Here is a 22,798-nt window from a genome sequence, read left to right as displayed (position 1 = left end):
CTCCCGCCACCTATGGCATTTAAAAATAAACTATTAAATTTTGACTCAATAAATTCAAACATTTTGGTATACCAAAAAAATAATAGATGTCGTTCTTGCTTAAGAGGGAAATACGTTGGTGATTTTAAGACTTTAACATCCCGAAAACTACATTTTAAAAGAAAAAGTTTAGTTAATCAGGATTTAACAACAAATAATGGTTTGTATTGCATGCACTACGATAAAATCGTAGTATATATTATGACAGACTCTGTATGGTTATTTTGTATGGAGTATATTTATCCCAAATACCTTTAATTTACTCTTTATATTTTTCTGATGTCGTTTTTCGGCATTCCTCAAATGTCACTTGTTTCTTAAATGAAATCTTATATGTAACTAGGTATGACAAGTATATGAAAGTTTTTGTTTTTATTGTAAACATTCTTCCGATTAGCAACTTTACTATATTTTTATTATACTTGTTTCGTCTGGGTTGCACTACTTTTTTATGTGTCATTGGGATAATACATTTTTACATTAACACAGGCTTCATTGGAAGATTAACAATAGGAACACATTTTATACTTTTCTACTATGACTTTTGAAGATAAAGATGATATTGACTCAATCACACAAAACTCCTTTTCAACTTACAAAAACATTACTGAATTTAACAATTCATTACTCAACACAAATAATATATCATTGCGTGTTATTCATCAAAATATACATTGCATAAATAAAAAGTTGGTCAATTTTCTGGCAGTTACAAACGAACTTACCTCTCATTTTGACATACCTACTAGGTACTTATATTCTCTGAATGCAGAAGTAATACAGTACAGTTCGTCCTAATAAACCTACTATCCTACACAGTGCACTATACACAAAATAACAAACTGCAAAATGATGGTGTATTAGTCCATATAAGTATTAAATCTATAGCAAAACCCTCCTTTCCTTTTTCCTCTTTTTTCCTTTTTCCCATTAAGTAATAGTTTTGATTTAAGGTAATTTTTAAACAAATACGTTTATTTCTATTTTTATATATTATTAACTTTTTAATCTTTTTTTTTCTGTTGAATATGTTCTGTAACTTGAATTATAAAAATAAAACTTTTATTTTATTGGTTGGTTGGAAGAAATTGCCATTTGGCAATAAGCCCATGTACAAATAACATTTCATACAAAAAATTAAATAAAAAAAAATATAAAAAATATTGTAGAAATAACCCATATTAAAGCTAATTGTTTAAAGAGAACGATTGAACACATTGTTCTGTAGGTACTGCATGTATAGATCACCATCAAAACATAACGTGTCAAAGTTCTTTGACACCCTTGGTTATATTTTAGAAACAAATAAGTCTAATGCTGTGCTTCTCGGGGATATGGAACTCGATTTGCTAAAACATTTGAATACGCGTGTAAATACTTACCTATCTATGTTTGCTCGCTAAAAATGGTTTCATAAATAATTTAAATGTACCTATTAGACCGAAATCCGGGACTTGCCTCGATCATGTATTTACAAAAGGCTTTAATCACGTTCATACGTTTGTCATTCAAAAAGATATAACGGATCATTATACAACTGGAATCCTTATAAAAAAATAACATTACATAAATCGCAGAAGGGACTTAATTAATAAAAGTGTAAAATATACTGATTACGATATTTTAGGAAATAATTTAGCTTCTTAAACATGGAATGAAGTTTTTTCTGATGAATGCATTAATTCTGCATTTAACAAATTTATAGAAACCTTGTTCAAATAATACATCTTCTAAAATTATACCTCACCGTAAAATTAAACTCAATCCATGGATAACGGGTGGCATCCCCAAATGTTTAAAAAAGAGAGATAAATTATACAGCTCATTCAAAAACATCCCCACGATATCGAGCTCAAGAGAAAATATGTACACTACCGTAATATTTGCAAATTGGTAATAAGATCATGCAAAGAATCTTATTATAGAGAAATAAAAAATATTAAAACGAGTGACCGTAGATCGCCTTGCTGTCGCTTCTTGCTGAGCTGCCTGTGGATGCGATACCCTACCGTTACCACACCATAATGTTACAACTTGCATCTATCTTGGTACGGGTTTACCTACACAGATAGATGCAACAAAAAAATCATGATATTGGAAATATATAGACAACATTATAGTCTTAGGGATTATATATGAATGTTTTTTAATACGCATTGTATTAATATTATTTTTCAGATGTAAATGTTTTTTTTTTCTTAATTCCCAATAAAGATATTATTATCATTATCATATGTTTTAATGTAAATAATATTCACCAACAAGGCATATAAATTGGCGTGTTGAGTCCTGTAATATTTTATTTTTTAATATTTTCGAGTAGGTATATGTATATACAGAGGTCGGCGATCGAAGTGTTACCTATTAAAAATTTTGTAATTTTAACAATTTGGATTTTTGAATTAAAAAACTGTAGTATATCGTAAAAACATTTAAATTTTTTCTTAACTCTTTCACCGCTCAGCATAGATTACGTTTATCGACACCCGTACGCGGCGGCATATTTTTAAGCGCTAAAAATCACGGATTGAGAGTTTAGTTATAGGAGACAAAGGCATTTATCCGTATAATTTATCGTTTGGTTATCTTCCCAAATACTTGAACTTCAATAATCAAATAAGTTTTAATGTGTACACAAATAAATTACATCAATAATCAATCAAATAAAAGTGTTCTAACCGATTTGTGAACAGAGATCTAGCATTATACTACAAGTACTCACTCGTGTTTATGAATGTGTTGATGGGACACAGCGCGGAGACATTTATACCCGTATGCAAAGACAAACCTTAAGGTGAGGAGAGTACATTCTATTGTCTTCACCTTCGGGTTATTCTCCGTATTTGAAATTAGAATGTACTTTCCTCACCTTAAGTTTTGTCTCTGCATACGGATATTAAGCACAGTAATTTTACTGTTTACGTTCTAAAATTAAATATTGAACGCATTTGCTTATAATATAACTCAACAAACAAGATCATTGTTTGTTCAAAATTCCTCCAATACTATGTCCTAATTTTTATTATTTTATTTTTTAAACATCGCATCGATTCAGATTTCAAGATTGCGCGAGGAGCAAAACTCATATTTATGTTGTTTTTATTGTTAAAATAAAAATACTAATGCTTATGATTTTAAGATTCTATACATAAAATAATAAAAGTGAATTTATCGTCGGTCAATATCGGAGTTTTCCGTGGCATATATGGAAACAACAATTTTTCGAATATCGTTTTCAACATGAAAGACTTTTCTCGTTTACTTTAAAATCTGTTATTTGGTTAAATTGGTTTAAAGTATGTTATTGTCCGATGAAGCCACCTTTAGCGCGGATAAAAGCATCAAGTTTGTCCAAGAAGGCTTCACACGCTGCACGAATGTGGGCACATAGTATTTTGTCCCACTCTCGGCGAAGAGCAATCTTTAAGGCGTCGACCGTCTCATTTTTTTTAGCTGATACTTTGGCCTCTAGAATGGACCAGATGGAAAAGTCCATTGGGTTTAAGTCTGGGGAATATGGAGGCCACTATTGTGATGAAATGAAGCAGGGAACTATATCTTGTAAAAAACGTTGGGTTTTACAAGCTTTATGGATGGTGCCAAGTCTTGTTGAAATGTCCAATGGATTTTTATCATTTTTTTTACGTGTCTAAGGCCATAATTTAAAATCTTTTTACACGGTAGATTTGCTGATTTACCTTTATGCCTTGTTCAATAAAAACGAGAGGTGAGGGTCCTGCGGCAGTTACCGCGGCCCAAACCATCACTGATGCGGGTGTTTGCTTTTGCAGAGCAATTCGCTGGTCTAAATTGTCTTTTAATTTGCATTGTTACCATACACGATCGTTTTGTTTGTTTACATATTGCTGAACCGTAAAAAAAATTTCACAAAAAAATACCAAATTTTGTAGCTTGCTTGTTGTAAATAAGTATTTTAACACGTTTGCTCTTGCTAGGCGAACTGCCTTTTGTGCAGGCGTTAAACATCTGCCTATCTTTTTCTTCTTTTTAGAACAATTGGTTTTGTCAATTTCAGCCTTTATTTACAGTTAAATTTTTTATTAATAACGATTTTAATGTTTAAATAGCGGCTATATTTTCACATACTGATTTTATTTCATTAATTTCCAAATTATCCTTTTTTACATTATGCGGTCACAAGCCAACTAAATAGAATTGAAGTGCTCTATCGAGCTGGGACGAATAGAAAAACGGTACAACAAACATCATCCACAAAATATTTTTTAAAATCAGTTATAATGACTTTTAATTTTAAACACTAATATATTATACCATTGAATATCATCTAAAAGTTTGCAACTGAAATTGCACCCCTAAAGAGATATCCAGTCCTGAATATTTCTTTGGAAAGTTAACACGCTCTTCTAAAATAATATACACTCTCGGTGCGATAAAGGAGCCTTAGAGCAAAAATCTTGCGGGTTTTGGGCATAAAGTACTAATTAAGAACAAAAAAAATGAAAATGAAAAGAAAACAATAAATAAACAAAATATTGACTTAACATCACCATAATCGCTAGAAACGTCATCGCTATCACGAATATTATTTTGTCTTATTTTTATGCAGGATGATGATAACGCTTCTTCGGATACAGTATTAATTGCAGACATGAAGTCGCTGAACGAACCAACAGTAAAATGCCTAGACGACGTCGTTCAATTATACAAGTCGCAGGTAGACGACGTAAAAGTCCTGCAAGGTAACTATATTTATTTATTATAGCAGTTTTCTACCGATCATAGCTTATTATAGCAATCCCTTCTTTTCGTATCGTAGCAATCTCTTCCTTACGTATTATAGCAATCCTCCCTTTACTTACTTACTAGAGTAATCTCCTCTTTACTTATTATAGCGATCCCCTGTTTACTTATAACCAATTTTCTCTTTAAATATCAAAGCTATCTCATATTTACTTATTTACCAATTAGGTACCTACGTTTATGTTATTTTTATTACTTTTATATAAAATATATACTATATTAATAATGTTGTATAGTGCCAAGAGCGTTGTAGATTAAATAACCGAACACGTCTTTCAACTACATAGCGCATACCCGATAAAAAATCTAGTCCCTCTTTACATGATTTTAAAAATTAATCAAAATTTATATTTTTTTTTTTGTACGTATCGTTTAAAAATATGAACTAAATTACTCGTCCTGCAGCTACAGAGCGTATGGGCGGTTGGTATTCTAGCCCGTATTATGAAATTTAAGTATGAAATAATTTTATAAGTCATAACACGTACACTGTGGAAGCTACGAGTAGATTACCAAACATCTTGCAGCTACAAAACGCATGGACAAATGTATTTTTTTACTAAATGTTTTTTTTTGTCTACAGAAGCTGTCGACAAAATGTTTGAGAAAAAAAGTAAGCAGCGGAAATCGAAACTACTGAAAAAAGGACTGACAGCAAAAACAACAAATTGCCCGCCACGTTCCGTGACCAATATGGATTTGCCAACACACTTAACTTTTTAAATTGATTATTAAAAACCGTATTTTAAATGTGTCCTAATGTTTTAACTGTATTTTGCCCCCCTGCGGAGTTTTCCAAGACATGTAGAAATTTCAACTGTAGGGCAATAATATATGGAAGTATGGGTGTTTACAGGGCTTAGGATATGCTATAGGCAGGGCTGGTTTTCCAAACGCTCTCGCGGCCGTATTATCTCGTGTATTTACACACAAAATACACGAAAAAAACTGTTTTCTCGTGCTGCGAGAGTGGTTTAGAATAGCATCCCAGGTTCAAGTGATCGCTTTACGCACAGTATAACTAATTTTTTCTTTGTTTGATTAAGAAAAATCAATCAACTGGTCTAGGTTAAAAATTAATTAAACCAACAGATGGCGCTGGAAGTCTAACCCTAACGATATATTTTATTAATTTATATACATCTAATATGTTTGTATTTGTTTGTTAGTTATCAATTGGCCACGTATTCAATTTAAAATTATGTGTTTTACGTACTTAATACTTAATTATATGTTTATATCAGATTGCAAATAACGCAAACGTCTAAAATTTTTGTAAGTATTATATATTTTTAACATACATGGAAAAAAGGGTTGGGGGGTCGCGAAATATTTTTTGACACTAGGGGGGTCGTGTCATGAAAAAGGTTGAAAAACGCTGGTATAAGCTATAAGTGAAAAATATCAGCAACGTCGGAATAGTTATTGCCGAGAACAAGGAGTCGATTCATAATAGCATTATACGAGTATACTGTACGTGAATTGTTGCAACTAAACGGAGGTACTTGACGAGTCATTCGTCCGGGTTCCTTGAAGTTAATGAGCGCTATTAGATTTCGGCAGTCCCATGTAAAGTTGACAATCTTAAATAAATTCAATAAATCTATAATTTTTCTTCTCTCAGTTAGTTTTAACAAGTTCAAAGTATTTAAAAGGAAATCATAGTTAAAAAATTCACATCGAATTCCGAGTTTAAAATTAACGTATCTTAAAAATTTATTTTGAACTCTTTCAAGAGTATATTGGTGTGAACTATAATACGGAGTCCACATACCTAGTTGAGTTGTATTCCAATTGGCCAAAAGCTGTATACATCAATTTCAAAGTATTAATATTTGTAAAGTCCTCTGTCACTCGCAAAATAAATCCTAACATTTTTAAGGATTTATTGGCTATGCAGTTTATGTGACTGATGAAAGAACTTTCGATCAAAAATGACACCTAGATCTCGCACTTCAGAAACAGCAAGAAGTTTGTTGTTCCCAATCGAATAATCAAATTCGATAGGATTATTTGTTCTGAAAAATCGCATGACCTGACATTTTTTAATGTTTAGTTGCAGCTTATTAGTCGAACACCAAATAAATTATTTGTCTAAATTTTTCTGAAGAGTTAAACAATCATTTACAGGTTTTATTACTTTAAACCTTTTTATATCGTCAGCCAACAACAATACCTCTACATCATTAAATATGTCTATTACATCATTTACAAAGATAATGAACAGTATTGGACCCAAGTGGGATCCCTGGAGAACACCACTTGTGGCAAAGAAGGAATCAGATTGAATGTCATAATTTTTTTACAGTAAGTATTCTACCAGTTAAATAACTAGTAAACCAATTTAGCATAGGTCCACTTATACCCAAGCTTGATAATTTATGCACAAGAATTTTTAGACATACCTTATCAAAGGCTTTACTAAAATCAGTACAGATCGAGTCAAACTGTTTTCGTTTTATAAAAGTATCTGAAATAATATGTTCGTATAAAATAAGGTTACTTAGAGTTGATCTAGATGACTAAATCCATGTTGAGAAGTGGTTACTATCTGGCTAACACAAGAAGATTTACTCAAGATAATCTTTTCAAAAAGTTATGGAATAGCGGATTGTATACATATTGGTCTGTAATTTGTAATATCACTTCTATCTTCATTCTTAAAAATCGGGGTTAAAAAACTTTTTTTCCACAGTTCAGGAAAATATCCCTCAGACAAAGATTTATTAAAAATTATATGAAGTTGATGTAGAAGAAAATAAATACATTTTTTAATAAATATGCATGGTATTTTATCGGGTCCATAACTACATTTAGATTTTAATTGTTGAATGCTTTTTTCTATATCTGACACTTCAATATTAAGACAGGACAGGTCCAAATTTGCATAACTTTTAATCACAGTTAAATTGGTTTGCTGACTAATTTGTTCGTATACACTATTAAAAAATTTTCCTAAAAAAATTAACTTTTTCTTTTAAATTGCTTACAGTTTTTAAAGAATAGTGCATAACATATGATCGAGAAGTAATGCCGTTTTCAAGAGTTTTAGAATTATTAAATACTTTTTTAACATCGCTTACTGAATTTTCAAACTATTTATATATTTATTATGGCAACTAAGAGAAAACTTTTTACATTCGTATCTAAGTTTTTGAAAAATGATATAATCAAACCGTTTTCTAGACATTTATAGATTTTATGTGCTGTTTTTCTCTTGGAAAAGAGATCAATCAATTCTTTACTAAACCATACGGGAAATAAAGATATTCTTGTTTTGGTCATTGGAACAAAACATTATTTTGATGTTAAAACGTAGCCATAACGTGATTCAAACCAACTAATAACAGCTCACTAACCCAATGTATTCCTAGATTGCATTTATTATGAATTTATATAATTTAAAAAAACTGTGTTCTTCGGCACGGAAGTCCCTAGTGAGTAATACATTATAACCAAATGATATTGTGAGAAATATTAAAATTAGGTAAGTGAAACTGCTTACTCTCGGCTGGGTGGAAAAAAAATGTAATCATAAAATAGAAATACGTTTTACCCAAAAAACTACATAAAAATTTGAGTTTTTTTGGGCTAGTTACCACGTCGTAATATTTTATGTGTGTGTCTCTGAAAACGGCAGGGACTAAAAACTACTTATTTAAAAAAAAGTGTAACGAAAGAAATAAATATATTTCATTAATCATTCAGACAGGTTATGAGTGAGTAAAAAATCATGGACAGATTAAACATAAGATTATATGATAATTTGTTTGAGATTATTGAAGGACGAGGAAATATAGCAAATTAGTTTTATATGGTTTGTCACCGGTAAGGTATTATTTAAAAATACATAAGTATTACTAAAACAAATTTACAATATTACATAATCCCACGGAACATTAATATAAAAATTTCCAATACTTAGGAGGGATATACTAATCTGAATTCAGTTATTCAAATCTAGCGGGCTTAACAGCCAGAGGATATAAAAGTTTGCAATCTAGATCTATTGATATATAGACAAAAGGTAAAATGGTGTGCAATTAATCAGTTCCTAACAATACGATAAAAGAATGGGTTTCAATGCGCTTACTATGCGCTGTTCGGGTCCAAGTAGTGCAGCTCCCTGAAGCTGGACTGGGTCTCCTAGGGTGATCAGCTTCAAAGACTCATGCAAACCAGCAGGGTGTCCTATCTTCGATGTCCAATGAAGGTGGATTCTCCGCAAACTGACGGCGTGGCAGGTCTTGGGCCAGGACGAGCCGGGGTCGACGATTTGACGAACCACAGTCCTCTAAGAGCAGGAGCCAGGGAGAGAGAGAGAGATAGAGCATGAATAGTAGGACCAAAAGGGACTTTGGACCAAAAGTTGGAACCTTCCTGTGATGGAAAAAATGGGCCACCAGGAAAACTTGAGTCTTAATATGAATATTATGACCTATGATTGTTTTATATAAGGTAACGTCTAGTAGCATATTCCTGAGTCTTCTTAAGATTTTTTGAAAGCAGCCGTTTTATCATTAGTTTAGCATTATTGTCCATTGTTTGGTTATGCGTTTTGCTAATTAATTAAAATTTGTTTTGAAAAATCTACTCAATTTTAAAACAAAACTTCGGTTTTATTTACCTTTTTTAAAATTTTATTTATTTGGAAGTTCAACAAGGATACATAAAATAGGTACATTTTTTAAGTAAGCATTACTAACATTCTTTATATATATCCTTAATTATAGAACTCCACCATCTTTCATAAATTATATGAAATAAAGGTGTAAAATCAATTTTAGTAATAATAAAGATTAGGTTTAGTGAAAGATACAAATAAAGATTAAGTTAAAGAAATAAAATTGAGTTAAACATAAGAAACTACATTTTTTTTTAAGAAAAGAAAAGAGAAAATAAAAACATACGATGTAATAAAATAGACTAAAATTAATTTACATACACAAAAATAAAGATTGGGCATTTGATTTAAGACACATAATAATATTTTTTTTATAATCAAATGTCAATGTCAAATGTCAATGTTAACTTTTTTTTCTATTTTGTTATAGAATCTTAACATACTTGCAAGAGGGTTAAAATGTGTCATATTGTTTGTAAAAATTGGAAGGTAAAATGTATCAGGTGATTTTAAACGCCCACGGGGAACGTACAACGACACATTTTCAATACAAAACACTAAATCAACATTATTGTGAATTATATTATACAAGTACATCATATCTATAATTTGTCTCCTAGTTTCTAACTTTTAAATTTTAAAATACTCCAAGCGCTTTGCTGGCAGTCGATTCTCTTATAATTGGATAATTCTCTTATGTGCTGATGTGAAAAGTTATAATACGTATATCATCAAAACCAAAAACATGTGGTTCTTTGATTCAATAATTAACATAGAGTTCTACAAGTTATCCTCTGAAATAATAAGTTGAAATCAAAAAACGCAGACCACTTTCATTAAATTATGTTAATTTACCTGCTTTTATTGGAGAATATTTTAAGTACTGTATGGGAAAAGAAAATAATAAAAATGTATTTTTCGTTTTTCTTAATATAACGTAATATATTAGAGCTCCGTTTATCCGGACTCGTCATCTGGATTGCCAAATAACCCGATCGTTATCAGCAAATAAAAAATAATGGAGGTGTTATAATAAAAAATATAAAAGGGCGCAGGCGGCCGGCGCGTTTCGTCGTCAAAGCACATGCTGAACATGTTTAAGTAAGTTTTTATGTGATAATGTCTGGTACTAATTAATCCGTATGATTGGAGTTTTACTGTATTATATAATATGAAAACCTGTTTTCGATCTACAATATTTGTTCAAATGTATGGTTTTATTGGTTTTCGTTAATTTGTTATATGACACATATTTTAAGCTCTACGGATGTAAATAGAGAGGAAGATTTCAAACTAATTATTTTTTATTTTTTTTGAAGATTTTTTACGTATTTTTAATTGGCTTTTTTAGTACCAAGAGTGATGACGTCAAAAACGTGATATTACCTTTCATCCCACGAAGGTTGGTTCGTTCGATTATGCCATACACGGGTAATCATAATTAAACGGGATGACACTTTAATATGCGTTAACAATGTGTTTCGCCATACAATGAAATGCTTTATATGTACTCATTGTTATCATGTCAGAAAATATTTTTTAAATCGTTTGGAATAGCACTAAACTCCCTCATTTAATCAATAAGACAACAATAAAGATAGAATTAAGCAGAAATATATACTATATTAATTAACAAATATAATATAAGCTTTTTTGTAATATTATACTCATTATGATTTACTAATGGTAAAACGTTAAACGCAAGCTGCGTAATGTCTATTTAAATAAATTAACAAAAAGAGAGCATGCCCAATTTATGTAAATATACTTCCGATATAAATGCAAAACCTTAGCAAGATGAAAATAAAAATTATTTTATTTATTTTTATTTTTGTATACTCTCTCTTTTGTATAATCTTATCAAAGTCATATGAACATTTTTTTCTAATTCACTTAAAAATTGAATAAGACCTCATGTTTTTTTTATGTTTTTTTGTTTTGTAAAACCAAAATTTAACCGTTATTTTCAGTATAACATATTTTGATTTGAGTTTGATAATGCATATTTGAAAGTATTTACACGGTTAATATTATGTGAAATGAGGAACTTCGGCCCTACGGGAAACTCGATACAAAAAATGTTTTCTTGCGCGCGGTAAAAAATTTAGTATTTAAATGTACCTACGGCAAACTTTCCTGAAAACGTACGAAAAAAATAATAAAAAACATTCTAATAAAAAGCAACTACTTTGAATAACGTCGCTGGTTTATATGATATTATATAAGAGTTATGGAAGACTTCCGGTTTGCTTGCCGTGGATGGACCAATGGGAAGAACTGATCGAGAATAACCGGAAAAGAACCTCTGACGTCACACGCGGAGTTATTTCAGAAATACAAAACTTTAAAAAATCGTTCCGCTGATAACACGATATATAAAAATTACAAAAAAAATTTTGGCTTACTTTAACAGTCTAATAAAAATAAAAATAAATTTAAACCACTGAACTCACGCCTATGTACCTATATTTTGTAACTCAAAGTCCGCGACCCTCTCCTAAAAAGTTTTTTTATGTGTTCCACTATTTAGTTCATGTTTTTAAAAACGCATATTTTTTTTGTAAAAAAATTATATGAGGTATGCATTTAACTTTTTTTAGTTGGGTACTCTTTGTAGTTCATCGCAGGAGCTGGCAGCTGACAGAGATACCCGGAGGTTATTTGTGGACCCCATATGATCTAACTATGGAGCTGTCATCGAATGACGATAGTATTATGAATATTGTAATATCGTTGCGAAATTTTTAATTTAATTTTTTTTTGCACAACAACAGGCCAGGAGGCATAATAACAGTTGTGAATTATATCACAGAACACCCAGGCTTGAGAAAAATCACGTTTGTTTTTTAGTGTTCTCACCGGGAATCGAACCCGGAACCTTCCGTGTGTGAGTCAATCGTCTTGACCACTACACCACGGAGGCCGCTGTATACGCATAATGCATGTCTACTTAAGTTTTGTTTTTTTTATTAGAAAATACTTGGTGTACACTGCTAAACTATTACATAATTAAGTCAACTCATCTTCTAAATATTTTACTGAAACTGTTATATAATACTAATTTAGCGAACATAAAAAAAAATACAACTAACGCAAAATATAACAAAACTTATAAAGTTTAAAAGCATCCATTGTACCTAATCATCACTGCAATATAGTCAATTAAAATAATAATTGATCACAAATTGCGATCAATCAAATACGTACGTATGTACAAGGTCAGTACATTCACCATACATATTGGAGTGGCGATTATAAGTTGCGTATATATTATTTGACTGAATTGTTAATCTGTGTTAATTTTTGCGGGGAAAGAAATGATGCGTTGCGCGGAGATGGTAAATGCGGAAACGAACAATATGCGGCTAAACAAACCACAGCAAGCAAAAATCCTACCTTTAGGAAGACAGGAAAGGGAATCAGGGAGAGGAATCCGGATGTTATCTCCAAGTCCTGGCTTCTGGGTAGTTTTTTTCCTTTTTTGGTGAACACAGCACTTTCACTAAAGTTATTTGCAAAATATAAAGATGAATGTGGCGGAGCGACAGTCAGAAAATGTAAAGTTGTTCAGATGCGGGCAGATGATTACAGGACAAGCAGATGCAGGCAGATAAAATTATGAACATGCGGTAGTTGGCAGAAATTATCAAGAAGAAAAAATGTGTGCATGGATATGTAAAATTGTTCCCATAGCAACCGTAGCTACCCATGGCCATAGAGACGAGGAGAATAACAAACGTTGAAAGTTAGGAGATCACAGGATGGGTAGGATAGGTGGACCTTCATCCACTGGCGGTCCATCCAGCTACAAACTACTCAATCCCACCAACCACTCGCGCAACCACATAATCTAGTTTCCCTGTGACACCACCACTCTCTTCGAAAGGAACAAGAACATAAAAATACAAACAAAACAATCAAACATCTAAAGAAGAAAAACCCTCCCTACACATTTTGGAAACATCACAGGATTTGCGTATTTGAAGTAAGTACATATTTATGTTCTTTGAAAAGTTTTACCACTACCCTACGAGAAGCATTTCAGGTCCTCGATTATGATGGGAAAATAAAGGCCTTGACGGTATAGTTGAAGATAAATTCTCTCTAGCGATCACAAAGATACACTACCCACCCCCCACTTTCAAGTTTTGGGTGGGTATATGGATATGAAATAAGGGAAAGCATGCGTCACGGTACACATATCTACCCACTAAAATGACATAGCTTCAGTATGACGTCATAGTCGAAGATAAAACTCTCCCGACCAATTACGAAAATACACTACCGATCCCCTCACCAAGTTTTAATGTAAGTACATCAGTTTGTACCGACGTACAAAATGTGACAAAAGTTTTGTCCCACCGAGCAAGTTTTCCTTTGACTACGATATATTTCAATTTTTAATCGTTCCGAGGTAGTCACCTTTTTGCTTAAAATCTGATTAAAATATGAGAGTGAAATAAGTCAATTTAAAAGTCGACTTAAATTCTGACATAACTGTTAGTTTTGAAAACGAGCGGCTAATTAACATATGTTAACAGGGCAGAATCTAATGTAAGAGTATCAGAATCTTATATAAGAGTATCTAGGCGAACGAAAGTTGCCACTCTAATATAATAATTAGTTATTATATTTTTCCATCTGTTTTACTATATTTCTGAGTGTAGGTATCGAGACGTTAAAGGAGCCGGCTTTGTAATCAATCGGTAGATAAATACAGACAAAAAAATGAAGACGGAAACGTACTGCGATTCGCAAAATAACAACTTGGCTGTCCAAAAACGGATGATGACAGTCAAACAGCTTGTTTTGACCAAAATGTTCAACAAGCAATGAATTTCATTTACAGTACCTACGATACGTACATACCGTAGTAATGTACAACATTTGTAACTACGCTTAACATGGAAAAGTTTTGCCTTTTCATTTCAATAATCAAGAGGTCATTCTTCATTTCCAATCATTTATTTTCATTCTCAACATATAACCAAATAGACCCCTTTTTCGGAAAAAAAAACAATTATCCGTTTTGCGAATGGATATTTGGAATTCTACTGTACATTTTTGTAAGGTATTTGCACAGCAATATTTTACGAATACATTCAAGAACGAATTGGCACATTATCGTGTTTAAATTATTATTTCCAGAGTATTCCATAATCGCCATCGGCGGCAGCACGTTGGGATCGACCTATTTTAATTAATTAAAAAAGCTACGTGCGTTAATATTAAATATTTTTTTGTTTTATTAAATTTTATAAAAATAATTCACGGTGACGTTGACGTTTTTTTAAAAAAAAGTTTTTTTCCTTTTTTATTTAAAATAGTAACTAATTTAGATATATATTAAATAGCTATCAGCAACAAATCGCATGTTTTTTATTATTATTCTTTTTTTTAATTTGTCAATCCACCTTTTTTTATTTTTTTTAAGTGCGGTTTGAAATTTTCCACTTTAATTTTATTTCAGAAACCTCTATGTTTGAATTTTTCAAATGATTATTTTTATTAACCTTATTACACCATTTACCAATGTACATTACTTGCTGTTCAAAAATCTTTTATAAAATAAATCGATAAACCCCCATAAACCGTAATTACAAGTTGTAACAAATTGTATAAATATTGCAACAAAATAAAAATATGTATTCTCCACGTAGAACAAACAATTTAATCTGCAATAAAAAACATAAAAAACTGCTGATAGAGGTTTAGGTTACTAATAACTCAGAGTACTTAACTTATAAAATTAACTACATAAATTTTTATAGGTATCTTTTCCTCGAAATATTATCTATGGTGACGACAGTTACAAATGACAGTTGCTTTCTACGGAGTTTACATAACCCTATCATTTTAAATAAAAACTTAAAACAACTTAGATATTACTGAACGGTTTGGGCAGTGTTGTCACCGGACACATTCTTAAAAACCTTCAATTTTTAAATAAAATTAAACATGGAGCGAGTTAAACATGTAAGAACATTGTATAAAACCATACTTCGACTACACAGAAGTCTCCCCGTAGAATTGAGATCGCTAGGAAATGAATACGCCAGAGAAGAATTTAAAAGACATAAAAAGTGTAGTGAAACTGAAGCAGTTATGTTTTTGAATGAATGGACGGTAAGATGATACTCGAATAACAATTTAAAGTTATTGTGTACTTTCTGGTATAAATATGTGTATGTATAATGAAATTACATTTTGGTATTTAAGTACTGAACAAGTAATAAAGTTTTCGCCTTAAGTAATCGAATTGGCCTTAATATTATTGCGATAGTAACTTAATTCGTCGGTTTATCTGTCTTGTTCTTGAGGACCTTTTTAATTCCGATCATAATTTACCATTACAAATAAATGTTTTTTTTAAATTTATGAACATAACATTTTGGCATATTCTCTTACAACTTCAAAATCAATTTTGGTAAAATAATTTTGACAAACCATTTCATATTTATTTTTTGAAAACATAGTCAGCAAAAATTGAGCGTAGTTATGCAGAATACATCCAGCAATAGAAAAGTGACACTGAGCTAATAAATAAGCACCTTTCTGAAAAGAGTAAAAAATCAAATCTACGCAACAGTTGTAATATTCTTTTGCTTTGATAGATGATAAATAATGCGTAGGTTTTTTTTAATAATACAAAAAAAATATTAAATCATGTATTTGACCAGTTTTAATGATTTTAAAAGTCTGGCTGACCACACAACATAAGATGTGCATTTTACAGAAAACAGCCAGCCCTAGTAAAACTCTGATGTTTTTGTCATTATGTATTGAACACATTATTTTTAATTTATATTAGGGTACTTAACCTATTCGAGGCGACAAAAATATCCCCTGCTACGTTCACACGCGGCAGTCCTTTTGCCTAATCTTATTTATGACTTTAAACAATAATAACGCTCATATTTTAACATCTTGTGTTAATGAAATCATCACAAAGATTCTGAAGTACGTTTCTAAATGTAAATAAACACCTCAAACATTACTAAAACTCGATAAATCATCGAAAATAATCTCCCATACAAGGCCAGCGTCGCCATAGCTAGACTACATAAGTAGATGCGTGCATATAGTATATAATAATACGTACCGCATAACAGAGCCATGCGCGGGTACCGCAGCAGACTACACCGCCGGGCGTCGTTATAGTTTTTATAGTAAACACTTGAAAAGGTCTTAGATTAAAAATAAAACACTTAAAAATACATAAACAACGAAATGTTTTCTATTATTATATCTGTCACAGAAATCAGTTTTTTTTTTTGTCATGATAAATTTGAAAACATTTGTCAACGCACAGCGGTACATTACACTCAGCGCACACAAATTAAGTTTGTTTTCTCATTTTCGGTTTTAGTTTAGAAGTGGCACAGACACGACACCTTCGACGGGGGTTTGGCACTTTTTCTGTTGGAAGAATTTTAACGAGTATATGTTTATTCGTTATTGACGAGGATGCTCGAAGTGAGTTATCGCTTGATGTTGTCGGATGGAAAATATGGGGTACAACTTTGTGATATTTTTTCACTAATTGTTCAATCACTGCCAATTGGAAATCGGCCAAGCTAATTTTTTTTGATTTTATTGTTTGAAACATAATATGTGCATTTAACAAATAAAGGTCGATAATATGAAAAGCAACTTTTCTATACCACTTAACTGATTTTCTCGTGCAATTCAAGTTGCTAAGCATCATGTCTGCTTTGTCAACCAGCCCCATGTTTTGATTGTAATCTAATACTCATTGAGGTTGTAAAATAGGTTCTCCTGTTGTCCTATTGGTTTTCCCCGATGATGCCATAGATTCATCGTGAAGTGTTGTAAGCATGTGTACTTCGCGTTTATCGTGCCATTTTATTGCTAGTAATGGAGACTGAGACTTTGATTGCACTTCTCCTTTTTTCAGTTTTTCGAAAATTGGCATATCTTTTCTGTTTTTTCGGACGGTGCCACAGGCGTTGGTTTTTTGGTCGTGAAGATACTTAAATAACTGGGGACTGGTATACCAGTTATCGCACCATAAATTATGACCATTTCCAAAATAGTCCGATAACAGTGTGGTTACTACAGCACCTGTAATACCGAGACCGTGCGTATTATCGATTTCAGTTTCAGCTCCGACGTATATAATAAAATCGAAAATAAAACCCGTTGTAACGTCGCACAAAACAAACATTTTTATGCCAAACCTGTGACGTTTCGAAGGAATGTATTGTTGTAGGAATGTATAAATAATAAATGACCTTTGAAAACAATAATGCTTTTGTCGATACATAGATTTTCATGAGGCATCATGGTTGCTTTAAAAATTGTTCTGGTATGGTCAAGAAGAAATCTAATTTTATAAAGTTTGTCAGTCGGTGTTTGGACATTACTATCACTAAAATGGAGCATTTGCAACAATAATTGGTACCTGTCTCTGGACATCGTCATTCCAAAAAACGGAGTGTGAAGTATAAAGTTTGTACTCCAATATTCTTCTATCGTCAAACGCTTAGTCCTCGTCATTGCGAAAGTTATAGCCATGAAAACATACATTTCCGAAACTGTTGTGTCCACCCATTTGTGAATTCTCGCCTTTTCCGTAAAATAAACAGTGCTCATTTTGTACTGATAAAACTTATTGGATTCGTTAACTATTTTTGTCATAATTTCTCTATTCAAAAAATGTTCAAAAAAGTCTAGTTCTACGGAATCTTCAGTTAACATTGTAGTAGGATTAATACCTGATGCGAAATCATCGAATTCGTGTATTATAGGTACAAAAGGGCCTGCAATCCACGAGGCATCATCACCTTCCTCGACAGTGATTTCAGTATCGGAATCATAGTTATCGGTTCAACAGCTTCAGTACTATTTTCACTCTCAGTCATTTCAAAATCTGAGTCTATTGATTCTAAATTATTCAAAATTTCATCGCTGCTAAGACCGGGACCCGACATTTTAAATTTTGGGAACTTAAAAAGAACACTTAAAAAATCAATTTCTAAAAAACACGCACCATAACTTATTAAATATATTATTTCAATGTTCAGTTTTTTTACTACGCGATACTAAAAAAAGACACTTTGAAAATACGAGAAATATAAATATTTTTCAGATCAGTTTCTTATTTTTGTAAAAGGCAGACCTGAAAACTTTATCGTGTATCTCACAGAAACAAGGCGATAACCAATTAACAATATATTTTAAAATATATTCGAGTGTTAATTATAATACATGCTTAATTTGTATATTTTGACCATAATATGATATTTTGTCTGCCTCGTGGTCAAATATTCAGTACTATTGCACTTTAGGTTTTAAATGAATATTCTGGAAATTCTGTTACCTAAAACATGTTTGTTACACTTCTGATTTATCTCTCTTTATTAATATATCTCAGTAAGAACTCACACTTATATTGATGTCATTCATATGAGGATGTTTTCTTACAATTACGTTTAACACACAAAAGGACTTATTGCCAGGTGACATAACTAAATAAAGGGTTACTTTGTTACTATGCGACATCTGATCTTTGATCAAAGTGTAATTTTTAAACCAGCTATTGAATTGTTTTTGTTTCATCATTTCAGGACTACGCGATTAATTTAAAGGATCAATTCACTACCAAAAACATGAACCCTCACCTTGCCAACTCTAACGAATTTGGGAAAGACCTGGATCCACATTTGCTGGAACATATGAGAGATGAACAAATAGCTCAGCTATATGAACTCATGAAAGCAACTAAGGAGAAATCTGAAAAATGAAATCTAATTACTGATATTACGTAAATACATTTATTTATTTTGCATTTCAATAAACTATGTTACCACCATGCGTTCAGATAAATTAATGAAATAATTTAGATTTTTTTGCATGCTAGGGAAGCGTCAGCATTTTATTACTATCTTGTATTTGTTCGGCATTATTTTCTTAGAACCCTTCTTGAGATCTTAACCAGCTATATTGCATATGTTTATAAATTCAACTTTCTCAATGATGATAATTATAATAAATCTTTTGAGAAATCAATAGGACATCAATCATCTCTCAATTTTTTAAATTGAAATTCAGTAAAAAATATGTTGAGTTTTACAGGTTGGTATCTTTATTATACTTTCCTGTGAAACTATTGGGCATTGTTAACTCAACTTATAATATATTATGTATTTTTGTTCAAACAAAGATTGAAATGATTTGCCTTATTAATTATCCTAATTTAAGCGAGCGGATTCTTGTGATTTGTATAAATTCAAACAAAGTACCCTACTTCACATCTTAAATGTATCCCCGTTTATCTAAATTATCGAAAGCTATTATTTTAGGTTAAATTTTTAATTTGCATAAATTTTAAAGCGTATTTTATGCGTATTCGCTTATTCGGTAGTATTAAATTGCGTTAACATATCGTGAGCATACAATAAAAACTGGCCAAGTCGGAATTCTCGTTTGCTGAAAAATCAAGAGGGAATTTTTTACATATACATAAACTCATACATTTGCTATTTAGTACACTTTTGATATTAAGATACCGTCAGTTAAGATACCGTCTAGCACTAAAACAGTAAAAAAATATAAAAATCGTACAATTTGACTTGATCTTTTTTCCCTGTATGGCCTTAGATATTTATTAAATATTATTTATGTAATATGATGTTGATGTGTGAATAAAACCTTTGCAATACTTATTTATTTAATGTATAATCTCTCCAAGGAAACATCTCTAACCCTGAACAATTAGTGTTCTCAATTTGATGGTTACTATCAGGTAAAAATCCTAAAAAAGGAAAATCGAGTGGTTATAAGCATTCGTGGTGTGATGGCTAGTGTGTTTGCCTATTATACCTGAGGTCCGGGTTTGATTCCCAGTAAAGTCAACGTTTAATAATCAATTGAAGTGGATTTCACTTTAATATTTCATAATCCTTGGACTGGGATTTGAAGCGTAAGACTGATCTTATATATTAATGAAGAAACATTACAATTAGATCAATTTAGTGCCCTGAGGGCAAATAAAGAAATGATGACTCAACAAAACTGTCAAATAGCCGTAATTTGTATATAAAAGAAATAAAGAATCCAAAGAAACGTTTGTATTTCCTTACCCACCTTTCTAATACGCAATTTCCGAATCAAAGATCTCATGATTGTTTTGCAAATTCACATAACATATGTGGTAGATAATTCTAATAAGATGCTTCGTTCTGTATATACACAGGATGAAATGAGAAAATAAATACAGTAAAGCATGAAAGAGTATGCACTAGCAAAGAGTACGCATTGCGATTTATTTAAAACACATTTTCAAAGTTGGTAACACTGCGAGTTTAATCAGTTGTCTATGGTCATTCACATTAAGTGTTTGATTGCATTTCTTATAAAAACCGTTAACTATTTTTTTTGTGGTTTTGATATTAAAACCCATAAAATCAAATCATCTGTTTCACAGGCTATTAAAGCAACAGTGAGTTTTATTTTATTTTGTTTAGTGATCATTGAACTATTTTCAAGAGTATTTGTTTTGTTACTAGTTTTTATTTTATAAATAATTTTGATTATGTCTGCTAATTGAGTGATATGTGATGTTATTTTATCGACTTTTTATTAAAACTATTGTGTCATAATATATTATATCCCCTCATACCAGCACTTTGGCTGATTGGGAATATATAGTACAAATAAAATATGTAATATAATGTAATATGTAAAGTTAAAATGATGTATTTTGTCATAAATAAATCAATCTGATCTAATCTAAATTGGTGCTAAAGCAAAGAGTACACACCCAAACAGTATGCATGCATATTCTTAGCTTGTATGAAAATATCAGCATATTATTTTGGTACTAAATTACTTACAGTGTTATCTCTTTAATTGCAGAAAATGGGAAAAAATACAAAAAAAAAAAACAAAAAATTATTCTTAATGAGGAAAATATTTTTAAAAATGTAAAAAATAATTAATGAGGGGAAAGACAAAGATCTATTGCAAAATCTATTGGCATACATGAAGCTACGCTTCGTAAAACACTTAAATTAAGTTTGATTCCAGGTAGATTGTAAAAGGTTTTTACTACTGAAATGGAAGAGGCATTAGCCAATCACTGTAAAGAACTGGACAATTATTTTAATGGAGTAACAATAAAATAATTGGTATGATTCGCAGTTGAACTTGCTAAGAAACTGGACTCGATCAGTGATTTAACAAACGAAGCAAACAGGCCTGTAAAACATGGGTGGAAGAGTTCTCGTGAAGACATAAACTAAGTCTCGGGCAACCAGAGAAAACAAGTTTAGCACGTGCTGCTGGGTTTAACAGAGTGCAAGTAGACAGATTTTTTTAAAATTTGAAATGTTGATTGCTACTCATCAATTTGTCGGCAGACATATTTTTAACATGAACGAAACTGGGTTGCAGGCAGTTCCAAACAAGTTGCCAAAAGTTTATGCCCAAGAAACAAGGGAAAAAAATAGTCAGTATAATTGTTTCCGCTGAAAGAGGTCAAACAATAGTTTGTTGCATGAATGCTCTACTGGAATATTTGCTTTCCCAGCATTGATTTTTCCCCGCAAGCGCATGAAGATTGAATTGATGCAAGGAGCTCCAAAGGATTCTTTACTTCTGTGTCCGATTCAGGGTACATGAACTGTAAATTATTCTTAGAATAGCTTCAACATTTTTTATGATGTTTCACGTTGCTAAAGAAACACCTGTTGTTTTATTCATTTTTAACAACCACTATATTTAAGCTTAGCCGCTTATGAAATGGCTATATAATCTGGAGATGTTCTCTTGAGCTTACCGCACACCACTCATAAACTGCAGTCTAGATACTGGCTTTTTTGGGCCCTTAAAAAAAGCGTATTCCGCAGCTTATGATAACTGGCAAGTCACTAACCCTGGCCGAACCATCACACAATTCCAAGTAACTTAAATATTTGGTTCTGCCTACTCCAAGGTGGCATCTGTAGAAAAGGCCAAGAAAGAAAGCCTTTGAAAGTTATAGAATTTGACCTTACAATGACAACGTTTTTAGTGATATTGACTTCGCTCTGTTATAACCTATGACATAATTATCAATTGGACTTCCCTCTGTTGTCATCTTGTGGTTAATTTAATACGCATTAGTAAATTCTGGAAAGCGAGCTAATTGTATATTTAATTGATAACTTTATCTTGTTGACATATTAAAAATACGCATTAGCAAATTCTAGAAAACTATGCAATAAGAAACAAGAAACTGTGAAAAGGCATTGCACATCCCAGCAGTATCATTATTATTCAGCAGTTGTACGAATACAAATATATTTATACTTGCCATTTTCCTTCTTAATAAATAAATTGAAGTATTTG

The 22,798-nt window shown here is 31.5% G+C and overlaps 1 protein-coding gene across 1 annotated transcript; it reads left to right on the top strand.

The window, feature by feature from the left end:
• Positions 1-15,254: 15,254 nt before the first annotated feature.
• Sdhaf3 (Succinate dehydrogenase assembly factor 3) lies at positions 15,255-22,798 on the top strand. The gene is made up of 3 exons (XM_088235649.1): positions 15,255-15,571; positions 19,036-19,232; positions 21,326-22,798. The coding sequence occupies exons 1-2, from the start codon at positions 15,404-15,406 to the stop codon at positions 19,210-19,212; spliced, it is 345 nt and encodes a 114-aa protein (XP_088091775.1). The 5' UTR covers positions 15,255-15,403; the 3' UTR covers positions 19,213-19,232; positions 21,326-22,798.

This window comes from Micrasema longulum, unplaced genomic scaffold, assembly GCF_059751315.1.
Source record: "Micrasema longulum isolate JH-2025_06_02 unplaced genomic scaffold, ASM5975131v1 h1tg001413l, whole genome shotgun sequence".
In the NCBI taxonomy this organism is placed as follows: Eukaryota; Metazoa; Arthropoda; class Insecta; order Trichoptera; family Brachycentridae; genus Micrasema; species Micrasema longulum.
The sequence above is the reverse complement of the archived record's forward strand: the minus strand, read 5'-3'. Positions and strand labels throughout refer to the sequence as shown.

Excerpts from the sequence above, each read along its gene's own strand:
- Sdhaf3 (XM_088235649.1), top strand. The coding sequence starts at position 15,404 with ATGGAGCGAGTTAAACATGTAAGAACATTGTATAAAACCATACTTCGA. Across the intron at positions 15,572-19,035 it reads TGTTTTTGAATGAATGGACG|GACTACGCGATTAATTTAAA; the intron begins GTAAGATGATAC and ends TCATCATTTCAG.